This window comes from Anolis sagrei, chromosome 4 (assembly GCF_037176765.1).
Source record: "Anolis sagrei isolate rAnoSag1 chromosome 4, rAnoSag1.mat, whole genome shotgun sequence".
NCBI lineage: Eukaryota > Metazoa > Chordata > Lepidosauria > Squamata > Dactyloidae > Anolis > Anolis sagrei.
In genome coordinates this window covers 127,961,214-127,976,626 of record NC_090024.1, presented here as the reverse complement: position 1 = coordinate 127,976,626, position 15,413 = coordinate 127,961,214, and the positions used below count along the sequence as shown (strand labels likewise).

Genomic DNA, 15,413 nt, shown 5'->3' with positions numbered 1-15,413 from the left:
ATGTCAAGAACAAATCCTGCCAAACTAACCTATCTTTTTTGCTCCACACCAAAGAATACTTCCATTAACAAACTGATTAAACAGGTTTCCCAAGTGAGGCATGAGGTAGCGGGCTACATAGCAATCCCGCCTGCCTCACAGGCACGTCTGGCGGGGACGAGAGAGAGGGCCTTCTCGGTGGTGCCCCCCCCCCCCCCCCCCGGCTGTGGAACACTCTCCCTGTAGACATCAGACAGGCGCCCTCCCTTATGTCTTTCTGTAAAAGCCTAAAGACATGGCTGTTCAAGAAGGCATTTAATTAAGTGCTATAATAATGTGGTAAAGATGACTGGAATGGAATAAGGAATATGAGATTGGTTACGATTCTACTATGAGACGAAGCGGATTATTTAGTGTAACTATATAATTGTTGTATTGCGAATAAGTTGTTTTGTAATTGCCTTTTGTAAATTGCCTTTTATATGTTGTACACCGCCATGAGTCGCCTTAGGGCTGAGAATGGCGGTTAACAAATGCACCAAATAAATAAATAAATAAATAAATAATAAACATGGAAGAGAGGAAAACACTATCAGATGGATCCAAAATTAGTTGGAAAATAGTAGTAGTGCTTCACATTAGAGCAGTGGTTCCCAACCTGTGGGTCCCCAGATGTTTTGGCCTTCAACTCCCAGAATCCTAACAGCTGGTAAACTGGCTGGGATTTCTGGGAGTTGTAGGCCAAAACACCTGGGGACCCACAGGTTGAAAACCACTGGATTAGAGGTAGGTCTCAGGTGGAACACCATAAGGTTCTGTTATGAGACCAAAACTCTTCAATATTTTCATCAATTTAGATAATGAGGTGGGGGGAAGGGGTATATAACACAAAGGAAAATTAGAAGAGAAGTCCAACAAACCTTGATAAACCAGAAAAAATGTTATGAAATTAATACAATGCAATTCAACAGAAGTTTTTTTGGAAAAGTCTACATTTAGGCCACAGAACACAAGTGCACAAGTATAGCATGTGAAAAGGACCTTGGGATTGTTGTTGATCATAAATTGAACATGAACATACAGTATGATGCTGCAAAAAAGAAGGCAAATGCTATCTTAGTCTGCATTAATAAAAGGAAAGTTTCCAAGTCAAGGGAAGCAATATCCCTCTACATTCTGCACTAGTTGGGCCTCAACTGAAGCAATATGTTCAGTTTTGGGCACTCCATTTGAAGAAGTTGGAGAATGCAGAAAAGAGCAATGAGGATCAAAAGAAGCATGGATAACAAAACATATGGGGAGAGGTTGAAAGATCTTGGCATTTTCAGCTTGGTGTGGAGAAGGTGTGACCTGACTGCACTCTTTACATATAGTTAGTCCTCTGCATCCATAGGTTCTGCATCCACAGATTCAACTAACCATGGCTTGAAAATGTTGGGGGAGAGGTGGATCCAAAATGTAAATTTTACTGTTTTCCATTTTATATCATGGACACCAGTTTACCATACCAATACATATACTGGGTCTTGAATATCCAAGGGGGTCCTGGAACCAAATCCTAGTAAATGCTGAGAGTCCACCGTACTTCAAAAACTGTCACAAAGAGGAGGATGTGGGCTTTTTCTCTGATAGTTCTATATATAGAACTACCATATATATTAATGTACAGGTTGACTTCATGTATAAGTTGAGAGCAGTTTTTGGGCCAAAATTATGGATTTTGATGTGATGTATGGATAAATCGAGGATCATTCCACAGAGAGGGGAAAGTACTAATGCCACCTCAAGGGGCAGGCCGGCTCTACCATTTCATGCTCCAGGCATTTAAAAAGGCCAGAAGAGACAGTACTGAGGGCCGATGTTTCTTTTACATTCTCCCAGCATGGACTAAGCTCTTGCTTTTCACCATTCAGAGAAGGAGGATTGTTCCTTTTTAAATAACAGTTTAGAAACAGTACTTACATTGACCCTTTAGAAAGTTAACCATGAGCTTTGGGGTTGATTTGTTTACTAACATTTCTAGACTTATACAATAGTTATAAAATAGATTAAATAGTTTTAAATCACAGGAGAGTGCATTTCACTTGAACTTTAGAAGGAACCTCTTGACACTTAGGCTGGTTTGGCAATAGATCCAATTGCCTAGAGGTTTTGGGGTCTCTTCCTCTGAATCTCTTCAAACAGAGGCTGGACAGCTCCCTGCTGAACGTGCTCTATCTGGGGATCCTGCATTGAATAGGAAGTTGAGCCTAAACGCCCATAGGGCCATTGCACTTTTGCTTCTATGATTCATGTGTCTTGCTTGCTGGACTCTAGAGAGTAGTTCCTTTAATAATAATACTAATTGATATACAGTATGAAGATTGAACCTTTTAGTACCTGATGAGGACAATGAAGAAAGCGGACTGACTTTTTATGCTATTCGTGTTAAAAGATATAGGAGCAGAGAGACAAGCAAAAATTAGTGGGAAAAAGAGACAAACCAATGATTTTGACCTTTTCCTGCTGTTGTATGTCTGCACTGCACAACTGTAGCATTTTGCTAATAATTTAACTTTTGTGGCTCCATCCTATTTAATTCTTGGATGAATACAACACTTGCCTCACTAGCAGCAGAACTTCTGAAAATGATGTAGGTGAAACATCAGGAGAGAATGCTACTGGAACATCACCATACAGCCATACAGTCTGAAAAGCCCACAGCAACCCAGTGATTCTGGCCACGAAAGCCTTTGAAATTATATTGAGCATGTCAATTGTAGTAAACAGAAAGGTTCCAGAGGGCAAAGCAGGCAGGCCTCATTCCCACCCACCAAAAATAGAGCTGTTCCATAATTCCAATCTGTGTTAGATGGGGTTACACTCCCCCTGAAAATGCAGGTTCACAGTTTGGGAATACTCCTGGATTCAGCTCTGAACCTGGAGGCCCAGGTATCAGCAGTGACCAGCAGTGCTTTTGCACAGTTAAAGCTAGTACACCAACTGTGCCTGTTCCTGGAGAAGTCAGATCTGGCCACGGTAGAACATGCCTTGGTTACATCCCAGTTGGACTACTGTAATGCGCTCTACATGGGGCTGCATTTGAAAAGTGCTTGGAAACTTTAGCTGGGCCAAAGTGCAGCAGCCAGACTGCTAACTGGGGCTGGCTACAGGGAGCATGCAACTCTGCTGTTGTGACAGCTCCATTGGAAGCCAGGACGTTTCCGAGCACAATTCAAAGTTTTGACCTACAAAGCCTTATATGGCTCTGGTCCAGATTATCTGAAGGACCACATCTCTTTCTATGTGGCCCTTTCTATGTGGGAACCATCTACAATCTAGTGGGGAGGGCCTTCTCTTGGTCCCACCACACAATAAAGAATGCTTGGTGGGAAAACAGGAGAGGGCCTTTTTGGTGGCTGCTCCCAGGCTGTGGAACTCCCTCCCAAGAGAAACCAGAATGGCCCCATCCCTGCTGGCCTTCCGCAAGCAGGTCAAGACCTTCCTCTGACAACAAACTTTTGGGGAAGGGGAGGCTCTGGAGAGTGTGAATGGAATTGGGAGGGAGATATGAGTTTTCAAGGCCATTTTAATATATTTGCTGTATTTTCATTCTTTTTTAACCACACTGTTATTATTTAATTGTTTTTAAACTTTTGTACGGCTCTTTTAAAAATGCTTGTTGTTGTTCATTCGTTCAGTTGCCTCTGACTCTTCATGACCTCATGGACCAGCCCACGCCAGAGCTCCCTGTCGGCCGTCACCACCCCCAGCTCCTTCAAGGTCAGTCCAGTCACTTCAAGGATGCCATCCATCCATCTTGCCCTTGGTCGGCCCCCTCTTCCTTTTACCTTTTAAAATGCATAGTGTGGATAAATATTAGCCACCTTGTGTCTCCATGGATAATGATGATGATGATGACGACGACGACGACGACGACGACGATAATAATTGGGGGCTTTGTGATGGTGAGGGGGTGTGGAAGGATGGGTGTGATGTTTTGTGATGTGTGTGGGGAAAAGAATGTAATTTCATTGTGCAATAGTACAATGACAAATAAAGCTATTCTATTCTTAAAAATGAAGAAGGCCAAAATCTTCTTGCCTGAGGGAAGGGGAAGAAATGACCTCCTCCCTGGGCAGGGAAGGGCTACACAGGCCACCCCAGTTTTGAAAGACAGCTGGGCTGCTCTGGGGGTGAAACAATAATAATAATAATAATAATAATAATAATAATAATTTTATTTCTCACCCACCTCTCCTCATGGCTAGAGGTGGGTTACAAAACAATTTAAATACATAAACACATCAAAAACACTACAAATACACACACTAATACATGCCTACATAAAAGTTACATGCCAAAATGTATCTGTGAAATACATAATAAAACAGACAAAACAGAGATTAAACAAGGGATATGCTTTAAAATTAATCTTTATGTTTAAAGACTGTTTGGACAGGCCTGCCAGAATAATAATAATAATTGGGTTGTTGTAGGTTTTTTCGGGCTATATGGCCCGAAACCTACAACAACAACCCAGTGATTCCGGCCATGAAAGCCTTCGACAATACAATTATTATTATTATTATTATTATTATTATTATTATTATTATTATTATATTAGTGTTCAGGGCAGATTGTATGGGAGAAAGCAATCTTTTAGGTAACCCGGACCCAAACCATGTAGGGCTTAAAAGGTCAAAACCAACACCTTGTACTTTGCTCAGAAACTAGCTGGCAGCCAGTGGAGTGATTTTAGCATAAATGTGATATGATCACTCCTAGATGCTCCTGTGACCAATCTAGCTGTTGTATTTTCAACCACTTGGAGTTTCTGAATTTAGGACAAGAGTAGCCCAATGTAGACTGCATTGCAGAAGTCCAACCTTGAGGTTACCAGTGTGTCCACTACCATCTTCAAGTCTCCAAATTTAGGAAAGGACACTGAGGGTGGATCACCTGAAGCAGATAGTAAGCACTCCTGACCATTGCATCTACCTGGCTAACATTTGGAGAGATAGACACAGGAGCACTGCGAACAGTCTTTAAGGTATAACCTCATCCAGGACTGGTTGACACACTTTCACTCCCAGATTAGAACCATTGATAGCAAGCACCTCCGTTTTGTCTGGATTCAGTTTCAATTTGTTTTCCCTCATCCAGCCCATTATCGACTCCAGGCATTCATTCAGAGGAGACACACTATCCTTAACTGAAGCTGTTTTTGAAGGCATTGAGAAATATATTTGGTTATCATGAGCATACTGATAACATCTTATCCCATGCCTGTTGATGATCTCTTCCAGCAACTTCATGTAAATATTAAAGATCATTGGTGTTAGAATGGCACCTTGTGGGACACCACATAACAATTCCTTTTTTGAGAAGTAGCTATCCCCAAGCAGCACCATCTGGAACCTGCCTGAGATGTATGACTGGAACCATGGTAACACGGTGCTTCTGATTCCAAACCCCTCCATAAGGATACCATGGTTGATAGTATCGAAGGCCGCTGAGAGGTTTGCGACGGCGGTGGGATCGAGAGCAGGGCCTCTCAAGATGATCTTAAACTTTGTGATGATTCATAGCAGGAGATACTTTTGGACATGTATTCTGGGCCAGAACTGTTTAGAGCTTTAAAGGATAAAACCAGCACTCTGAATTGTGCTCGGTAGCAGATCGGCAACCAATGGAGCTGGTGTAACAGAGGAGTTGTGTGCTCCCTGTACGCCGCTCCAGTGAGCAATCTGGCTGCTGACCATTGGACTAATTGAAGCTTCTGGGCAGTCTTCAAAGGCAGCCCCATGTAGAGTGCATTGCAGTAGTCTAATCAGGATGTAACAGGAGTGTGGACCACCATGGCCAAGTCAGACTTCCCAAGGTACGGGCGCAGCTGGCGCACAAGTTTTAATTGTACAAAAGCTCCCCTAGCCACCACTGAGACCTGGAGTTCCAGGCTCAATGATGAATCTAGGATCACTCCCAAACTGCGAACCTGCAACTTCAGGGGGAGTGTAACCTCGTCAAGTACAGGCTGTAACCCATTAGAAAATGTTGACCATTTCCGCTACCTTGGCAGTTACTTCTCCAACACTGCCTGAGCTCTGCGAGTGCAGCATTTTCCCGAATGAAGCAGAGAGTATTTGAGGACCGGAACATCCGTAGAGATACCAAGGTGCTTGTCTATAAAGCTATTGTCCTCCCAACCCTGCTATATGCCTGCGAAACGTGGACTGTCTACAGACGTCACATGCAACTCCTGGAACGATTCCATCAGCGCTGCCTCCGGAAAACCCTGCAAATCTCTTGGAAAGAGAAGAAGCAAAGACCACCTGCATTAAAGTGATGGTACTCCACCATCAACTCCACCAGATCGGTCACATTGTCCGGATGCCCGACCACCATCTCCCAAAGCAGTTGCTTCACTCTGAACTCAAGAACGGAAAACAAAATGTTGGTGGACAGGAAAAAAGATTTAAAGATGGGCTCAAAGCCAACCTTAAAAACTCTGGCATAGATACTGAGAACTGGGAAGTCCTGGCCCTTGAGTACTCCAGCTTGAGGTCAGTTGTGCCCAGCAGTGCTGTAGAATTTGAAGAGGCACAAATGGAGGGCGAAAGACAGAAATGTGCCAAGAGGAAGGTGCATCAAGCCAACCCCAACCGGGACCGCCTTCCACCTGGAAACCAATGCCCTCACTGCGGAAGAAGATGCAGATCAAGTATAGCGCACCTCTTCTCTCTTAGACAATCCCTCATAGTCCGAGGATGATGGTCCTCCAAGAGTGGTAACCTGGGGGTGGATCCGTAGGTGGCTGTAGAGCCCTATTCTTGATCTGCATTTTCCCCCACAGTGAGGGCATTGGTTTCCAGGTGGAAGGCGGTCCCAGTCGGGATTGGCCTGATGCGCCTTCCTATTGGCACATTTCTCTCTTTCGCCCTCCATTCGTGCCTCTTCAAAATCTGCAGCACTGCTGGTCACAGCTGACTGCCAACTGGAGCGCTCAAGGGCCAGGGCTTCCCAGTTCTCAGTGTCTATGGCAGAGTTTTTAAGGTTGGCTTTGAGCCCATCTTTAAATCTCTTGGGAAGACAAGTGGACAAATGTCAGCATGCTGGAAGAAGTCTTTGCTGCCACCAAATGTATAGAATTTGTTTCTCTAACTCAGGGGTCCTCAAACTAAGGCCCGGGGGCCGGATGCGGCCCTCGCTCAGGGTCAACCTAAGTCTGAAACAACTTGAAAGCACAAAACAATAACAACAACAATCCTATCTCATCAGCTAAAAGCAGGCCCACACTTCCCATTGAAATACTAATAAGTTTATATTTGTTAAAATTGTTCTTCATTTTAATTATTGTATTGTTTTAAAGTGGGGTTTTTTTGCACTATAAATAAGATATGTGCAGTGTGCATAGGAATTCATTCATGCTTCTTTCAAATTATAATCCAGCCCTCCAACAGTTTGAGGGACTGTGACCTGGCCCTCTGTTTACAAAGTTTGAGGACCCTTGCCAAAGGCCACTGAATTCTAGTTAAGAGACCCAAAGGCCATGGAACCCTTGTTATGAGAAACCCCAAAGGCCTAACCTCCTTCTGGCATTTATTTATTTATTTGAAATATGATTTTTATTAGTGAATAACATAAATGACATTAAACAAACACTTATTGAACACACAAATAATTAAAATAGCTTATAATACCTAAGATACTGGTTTTTATACAGTGAAAGTGGGTGAACATTATAAAAAGAAAAGTGGGAGTACAGAAATTAAAATAAAGGGAGAAAAAGAAGAATAAGAAAAGAAGAAAGAAAGAAAAAAGGAGCAAAAAAGGCCAGCATCACGACAAACATACACTTATACATTTTTCCTTATTTATTTATTTATCGTGTCAGAAGCAAATTAAGGGTACAGTTATAATGTATTTAAAAAACACAAAGTTAAAAACTTTGGGAGCACCACAGTCACCTACGGACTCCCACACACTGCACACTGACCCTGGAGGATAATTCTACTCTGGACAACAACAGATCATCTTGTGCGCCAGCTGCGCCCGTACCTTGGGAAGTCTGACTTGGCCATGGCGGTCCTCGCTTTGGTTACATCCCGTTTAGATTACTGCAACGCTCTCTACATGGGGCTGCCTTTGAAGACTGTCCGGAAGCTACAGCTAGTCCAACGCTCGGCAGCCAGATTTCTAACGGGTACTGGGTAGAGGGAGCATACAACCCCTCTGTTACGTCAGCTCCACTGGCTGCCGATTAGCTTCCGAGCACAATTCAAGGTGCTGGTTTTGACCTACAAAGCCCTAAACGACTCTGGCCCAGTTTACCTGTCCGAACGGATTCTCCCCTATGAGCCATCAAGGCTATTAAGATCTACCGGGGGGGGGGGCTGCTCTCGGTCCCACCACCCTCACACTCGCGCTTGGTGGGGACGAGAGTCAGGGCCTTCTCGGTGGTGGCTCCCCGGCTCTGGAACTCCCTTCCACTAGAGATCCGATCTGCCCCCTCCCTCCTGACTTTCAGGAAACTACTAAAGACCTGGCTCTGGAATGTGGCATTCGAGGACTGAATCTTTAATGAACTGTGACTTCGACTGCGATTGTATTGACGTTTTGGCCTGGGTAATTGTAATGATGATGTTTTATTGTATTTTATTGTGTGGTTTTAATCCTTAATGATGTTGCACTCGGTTGTATTTGTATATTTTGTAATTGCATATATGCTGTAAAACGACCTGAGTCCCTCGGTTGAGGTGAGAAAGCCGGTATAGAAATCTTCAAAATAAATAAATAAGTAAGTAAGTAACCCTATGCCCTGTTCGGCCTTTCAACTAACCAGGAGGACCTCTGTCTTGTCTGGATTCAGTTTCAATTTGTTTGCGCTCATCCACACCAACACAGCAGCCAAGTAAAGCCAGTGTCCCTGTCCCCTTTCAAATCAAGAAACCTAGACCCAAGCATAATGAAATATACAAGCCATCCAGGGGAATAAGGGGAAACACTTAGTGAAACATGGCTGTGACATCACCTGAAGTGGAGCTTCAACGGATGTCAACCTTTGGGCTGCCTCCTCTCCTCAACCCGGGCCTCAGGAATGGAAGGACGAGCTAGCAGCAATGAGGAGCATCCTTGAGGCCAAAGCACCTGCGAGGAGGAGGTTCAGGCCTACAAGGAGTGGAGGCAGCCTCGCGCAAGGCCTTGAGTGGGCTTGGAGGGCCTGAGAAGGCCACCAAGGGCGTTCCCCAAGGCGGAAGGTCACGCGCCACAGCAGCGCGAGGAAGCCCCTTCCCCTGCCGCGCGCGCCCGCGGCCTTGTGTTCTTTTTCTACGCGTTGCCAGACTCACCGAGGACGAAGTAGGGCAGCTCGGTGTTCTCGAGGTCGTCCACCACCACCATCTCTCCGGGGAAGTCGTTGCGGACGGAGAAGAGCAGCTTGGGCTCGGAGGCCGAAGGGCTGTGCATGATGCTCAGGTCGTTCTCCCTCAGGAAGGGCAGCGCCGAGACTGTGATGCTCTTCAGCTTGCACTCCATCTCCTTTGAGGAAGGGTCGGCGCCGGCCGCCGCCTCAGGACCCCCGGCTCCTGCCGCCTCGGAGCCACCTCCACCTCCACCTGCCCCACCCGCCGCTGCCTCTGCTCCCGAGAGAAGGGCCCAGCAGCCCAGGCAGAGGCAGCAGCAGGACGCCATGAGGCGGGCGCCGGCGAAAGCCATCTTTGAGCTGCCTCGCCTTCCTTCGCCTTTGGCGGGCGCTGAGGGGGCGGGGAGGGAGAGCCGAGGGGAGGGGGGAGCGGGGAGGACCAGAGGAAGGCCTTTTGTCCGCGAGGCAGGGGAGGAAGGAGAGCGCGAGGCAGAGGAAGGGTGCGCGAGGCAGAGGAGGAGAGCGCGAGGCTCAGGGGAGGGGAGCGCGAGGCTTCCTCTTCTGCCTCCTCCTCCTCTGCATCTTCTGCCTCGCGCTCGCTCTCTCACTCACTCGCGCGCTCGCTCGCTCTCCCTCGCGCGCCAACCTCCTCCTGAGGCACACAAGGCTCTCTCCCACGGTCGAGGAGGGAGGGAAAGGTTGCATGCTGTCACTGCATTTTCGAAGACAGACAGGTACAGAGCCTTCTCCCCCAGCCTCTTCTCCCAAGAAAGGACCAGGCAGGTGCCTCTGGTACCACACGAGGAAGGCCAACAGGGCTGAGCATCATAGAATCCTAGTTAGATCCCAAAGGCCATAGAATTCTAGTTAAGAGACCCCAAAGGCCATGCAACCCTTGTTATAAAAAACCCCAAAGGCCTAACTCTGGGCCAGAGTAAAGAGAGGGGAGGCCAAGGGACAGTTCCACCTTGGCTCCTGAATATGCCATCATCTGTGTACGAACCCCTGCTCACGATCCCACCTGCATCGCAAACGTGATTGGTGGGGACGAGGGATAGGGCCTTCTTGGTGGTGGCCCCTCGACTCTGGAACCCGCTCCCCAAGGATATCAGACATGACCAGAAGTGGCCCTAGGTAATTTTCAATGGTAAACAAACAGTATTTTGGCACACCCCCCCAAACCAATCACTACACACACACACACACACATATATACACACATACCGTAAAAAACGGGGTACTTAGGGCTCATTCCTTCCTAGCCAGGCCTGTCTCGCATGAGAAGACTCAAGAATCGCGAGGCCTGGCTTGGAAGGAATGCGCCCTAAGCAGCGCCCCCCCCCAAACCAATCACTACACACACACACATATATATATACACACATACCGTAAAAAACGGGGTACTTAGGGCGCATCCTTCCTAGCCAGGCCTGTCTCGTGGGAGAAGACTCAAGAATCGCGAGGCCTGGCTTGGAAGGAATGCGCCCTAAACAGCGCTCCTTCCTAGCCAGGCCTCGCAAAAATCGCGAAGCCTGGCTAGGAAGGAGCGCTGCTTAGACCGCTCTCCTTCCTAGCCAGGCCTCGCGATTCTCGCGTCTTCTTCTGCGAAACAATGTTGTCTCACGGAAGAAGACGCGAGAATCGCGAGGCCTGGCTCAGAAGGAATAAGGCCTAAGCAGCACTCCTCCCTAGCCAGGCCTCTCGAAAACCGTGAAGCCATGCGTGGGAGCTCCTCAAGAGCGCCCCCCTAGATGGGCGCCCTACACAAAAGCGTAATTTGCGTACTTTCTTGGGCCGCCTCTAGACATGCCCCAACTTTGGCAGTCTTTAAGAGGAGCCTGAAAACGTGGTTGTTCCAGTGTGCCTTCCCAGAATAAGGAATCCTAAGCAACATGTCCCTAATCACACTTTACTAATGATCTACAATTGTCTGCTCACCCAATTCTCTCCAAATACCCATCCTAGCCATATGTCACCTTGTCATACCCAGTATTTTAAAATTTTAATTCTTACATTTGGCCCTGCCATAGGTTTTTAATGCGTCGTGGTGTTATTTTTATTGTTTATTGCTTTGTTTATGAGTTTTTTATTGTCTGTATTGCTGTGTTGTTTTATTGATGTAATTGGGCTCAGCCTCTTGTAAGCCGCACCGAGTCCTCCGGGAGATGGTAGAGGGGTATAAATAAAGGTTTATTATTATTATTATTATTATTATTATTATTATTATTTGGGGACCCTTCCCCCCAACGTCGCTGTCGCTCTGGGCCAGAGTGAAGAGAGAGGGAGCCAGGGGACAGTTCCACCTTGTCTCCTGTGCTATTCTCATAATAATCTATATATATATATATATATAAATGCTCTATGCATAATGAGTACCGTAAAACAAAAGAACCAATGAACGAAATCACACCAAATTTGGCAACAAAACGTCTCACTACACAAGGAGTGACCATCACTCAAAAAATTATGATTTTGTCATTTGGGAGTTGTAGTTGCTGGGATTTATAGTTCAGCTACAATCAAAGAGCATTCTAAACCCCACCAACGATGGAATTGAACCAAATTTGGCACACAGTTCTCTCATGACCAACAGAAAATACTGGAAGGGTTTGGTGGGCAGTGTCATTTGGTTTTGGAGTTGTAGTTCACCTACATCCAGAGATCACTGTGGACACAAACAATGATGGATCTGGACCAAACTCTACAAGAATACTCAACATGCCCAAATGTGAACACTGGCGGAGTTTGGGGAAAATAGAATCTTGACATTTGGGAGTTGTAGTGGCTGGGATTTATAGTTCACCTACAATCAAAGAGCAATCTGAATCCCACCAATGATAGAATTGGGCCAACCCCCCCCACATAGAACCCCCATGTGGGCCACAGCAATGCATGGCAGGGGATAGCTAGTCTATATATATATATAAATGCTCTGTGCATAATGAGTACCTCAAAAACAAAAGAACCAATGAACGAAATCACACCAAATTTGGCAACAAAATGTCTCACAACACAAGGAGTGACCATCACTCAAAAAATTATGATTTTGTCATTTGGGAGTTGCAGTTGCTGGGATTTATAGTTCACCTACAATCAAAGAGAATTCTGAACTCCATCAACGATGGAATTGAACCAAACTTGGCACACAGTTCTCCCATGACAAACAGAAAATACTGGAAGGGTTTGGTGGGCATTGTCCTTGAGTTTTGGAGTAGTAGTTCACCTACATCTCAAGAGCACTGTGGATTCAAACAATAATGGATCTGGACCAAACTATTTATATGCAATAACTCCAAATATAAACACGGATGGAGTTTGGGGGAAATAGACCTTGACATTTGGGAGTTGTAGTGACTGGGATTTATAGTTCACCTACAATCAAGGAGCATTCTGAACCCCACCAATGACAGAATTGGGGCAAACTTCCCACACAGAACCCTCATGACCAACAGAAAATACTGTGTTTTCTGGTGGCCTTTGGTGACCCTTCTGACACCCCCTCGCAATCCCCCCAGGGATCCCAAACCCCAGGCTGAGAAATGCTGCCTTAAAGCCATCCAGTACAACTCCCTTCACCAGGGCAAGAAAACATAATCAAAGCTCTCCTGACAAAGGGCCATCCAGCTATTCACACACATACATATATGTATATGACAGATGCAGTATCATAGATTTGAAAGGGACCCCTAAAAAAGGGCAATGATATGTTGCATGTTCCAGAGTAGGCAAACCAGACGTCAACACTGGCAAAGTATGGCCATGTTCTAGCAGCATTTTCTCCTGATGTTTTGCCCGCTTCTGCAGCTGGCATCTTCAGAGGGATGTTGTTGTTGTTGTTGTGTGCCTTCAAGTCGTTTCTGACTTAAGACAACATTAAGGTGACTTTATCTTGTTTTTATCACTGTTCATTGCTTTGAGTCTCTTTGAGAGAGAGAAAAGCAGTATATGAATAAATGTGATAATGATGATAACACCATTACAGGATTTTCCTGGCCAGCTTTGTTCAGGTTAGGTTGCCTCTGAGGCTGAGAGACCGTGACTCAATGAAGGTCACCTGTCAGGCTTCCATGGCAAAATGGGGATTCAAAGCCTGGTCTCCAAAGGCTCATCCAAGACTTAGACCAGGAAACGTGGCTGTCCAAGGTGCTGAGGGTAAATTGCAGAGGATGGCAGTGGAAAGAAGCCCTCTCTGGAAAAACCATACCCAACAGTCCAAAGCCCAAGGGGAACTTCTATTGAGAGTTCAGGCTTGAGTTGCTCTAGAATCCATTCATTTGTCTTCTCAAAAGCTTCAAGATATTCCTAGAATTCTCTTCCAGCACTACATTTCATTTGTGCATTTCTCCTCTTGTCAGCTTTCTTCACTGTCAAGTTTTCACATTTGTACATAAAAATAGGAAATACTTATAGGAGAACCAGCATGATGTAGTGGTTTAAGCACTGGAATATCATGGAAATGAGGGTTTGAATCCCCATTCATCCATAAACACATACTGGGTGATCCTGAGGCAAGTCACACACTCTTGACCTTAGACAGAGGCAATACCAAACCCTTTCAGATCAATCTTTCCCAGAAAACCCCATGACAGGTCACCTTAAGGTCAGCATAAGTTGAAAACAACTTTGATGGCACATAAGAATAGCATGGATGACCTTGGCTTTGATATGCACTAGAGCAGTGGTTCTCAACCTGTGGGTCTCCAGGTGTTTTGGTTCACAAGTCCCAGAAATCCCAGCCAGTTTACCAGCTGTTACGATTTCTGGGAGTTGAAGGCCAAAACATCTGGGGACCAACAGGTTGAGAACCACTGCACTAGAGTTTATCTTGATCCTTCATAGATCTTCTCATTTCTTGACTACAGTCTCCATTTTGATTTAACTGGACCCAGGCTTAGAAAATTATTAACAATTTCAATACACTTTAAATATACTGTAGTAATTATTTTTCTCTACTTAATATTCAGTTACAGCCCTGCTTTTGCACTTACTTTTTTTCCTTTCATCAGTTGTCATTTCAAGCCTGCGCTATATATAATATGCTACTAATAATGTGTCATATGCATAACTTACCTTATTGATGTTTCTTCTTCCAATTTTCACTCTACTTTCTTTTTTTGATATGGTGTGTTTGTATAAATTTAATTAAAATGTAGGTTGGTGATTAAAGTACAGCTTTGTCTAACTCTCCTTGCCAATTGGAATCCATTCTGTTACTCTATATAGTGTTCTGTCATTGGTTTCTTGTCCACAATGTGTGTAATTGATCAGAACAATCAGATGTTGTGGCACTTCATTAGTTTTAGAATAAGCAGTAGTTTTAGCTTATATGAAAAAAAAGTTTTGCTGTTTGCTAAAGCACAGGCTGATTTTATTCTCAAATTCTTGGCATGCATTATTAGTCAATACAGTTTTAGAAAAATAGTGTAGAAATTTTGCATTCCATTCCATATATAGTAAAAAACGTTTTATTGTAAAATCTTGAGTGTAACTTGGCTTGTATGGGGAGATTAGAGCAATGGTTTTATGATCTCAAGAGTTCCCTTTCTAAAGTTTGGAATGTATGTGGAATATTTCCAGTTTGTGTCCCATGGTGCTCTTTTCCATATTTATTGACAGATTGTTGTTAGAATTCTGATGGATTCTGTCACTGTCGCCTAAAACAGCTCTATTGGTATGCCATCTGTTACTGGTGATTTATTTCTTCCAAGAGACCAGTTTCTGCTTCATTTTCTAAAATTATAGGCTTTTTGTTCAAAGGTTCGATTTGAAAGAAACCTTCATTCTTTCTAATTTTTGTATAGTTCCTCACTGTATTGTCTTTTTAATTTCTTCTGATCATATAATGTGTTCCTCTGTTGTTCAGTCAGCCTTGCTACTCCTAGATTTGATTTCCCCTAGATGCGTCATATTTTTGTGGAAGAGGTCTCTTGTTCTGCCTTTTTGGTGTCACCTTCTGTTTATTTGCGTTAGTTCTTATATTTATCTTTATCCTTATGAATAAATTGCATTCCGCATTCTGATCCAGTTTATATCAAATTTTTGTCTCTTTCTTGTCTGTCATTTAACTGAAAACTTTAACTGTTGTCCCATG

At 44.6% G+C, this 15,413-nt stretch overlaps 1 protein-coding gene across 2 annotated transcripts in view; it reads right to left on the bottom strand.

The window, feature by feature from the left end:
- ASTN1 (astrotactin 1) overlaps positions 1-9,938 on the bottom strand; it is a 361,917-nt gene extending 351,979 nt beyond the window's left edge. For both annotated transcript variants that reach the window (XM_060774412.2, XM_060774413.2), the window contains exon 1: positions 9,309-9,938. In XM_060774412.2, coding sequence (XP_060630395.2) covers positions 9,309-9,675 — 367 coding nt within the window. In that variant the 5' untranslated portion in view covers positions 9,676-9,938. The remainder of the gene's footprint in view (positions 1-9,308) is intronic.
- Between the last annotated feature and the right edge of the window lie 5,475 nt (positions 9,939-15,413).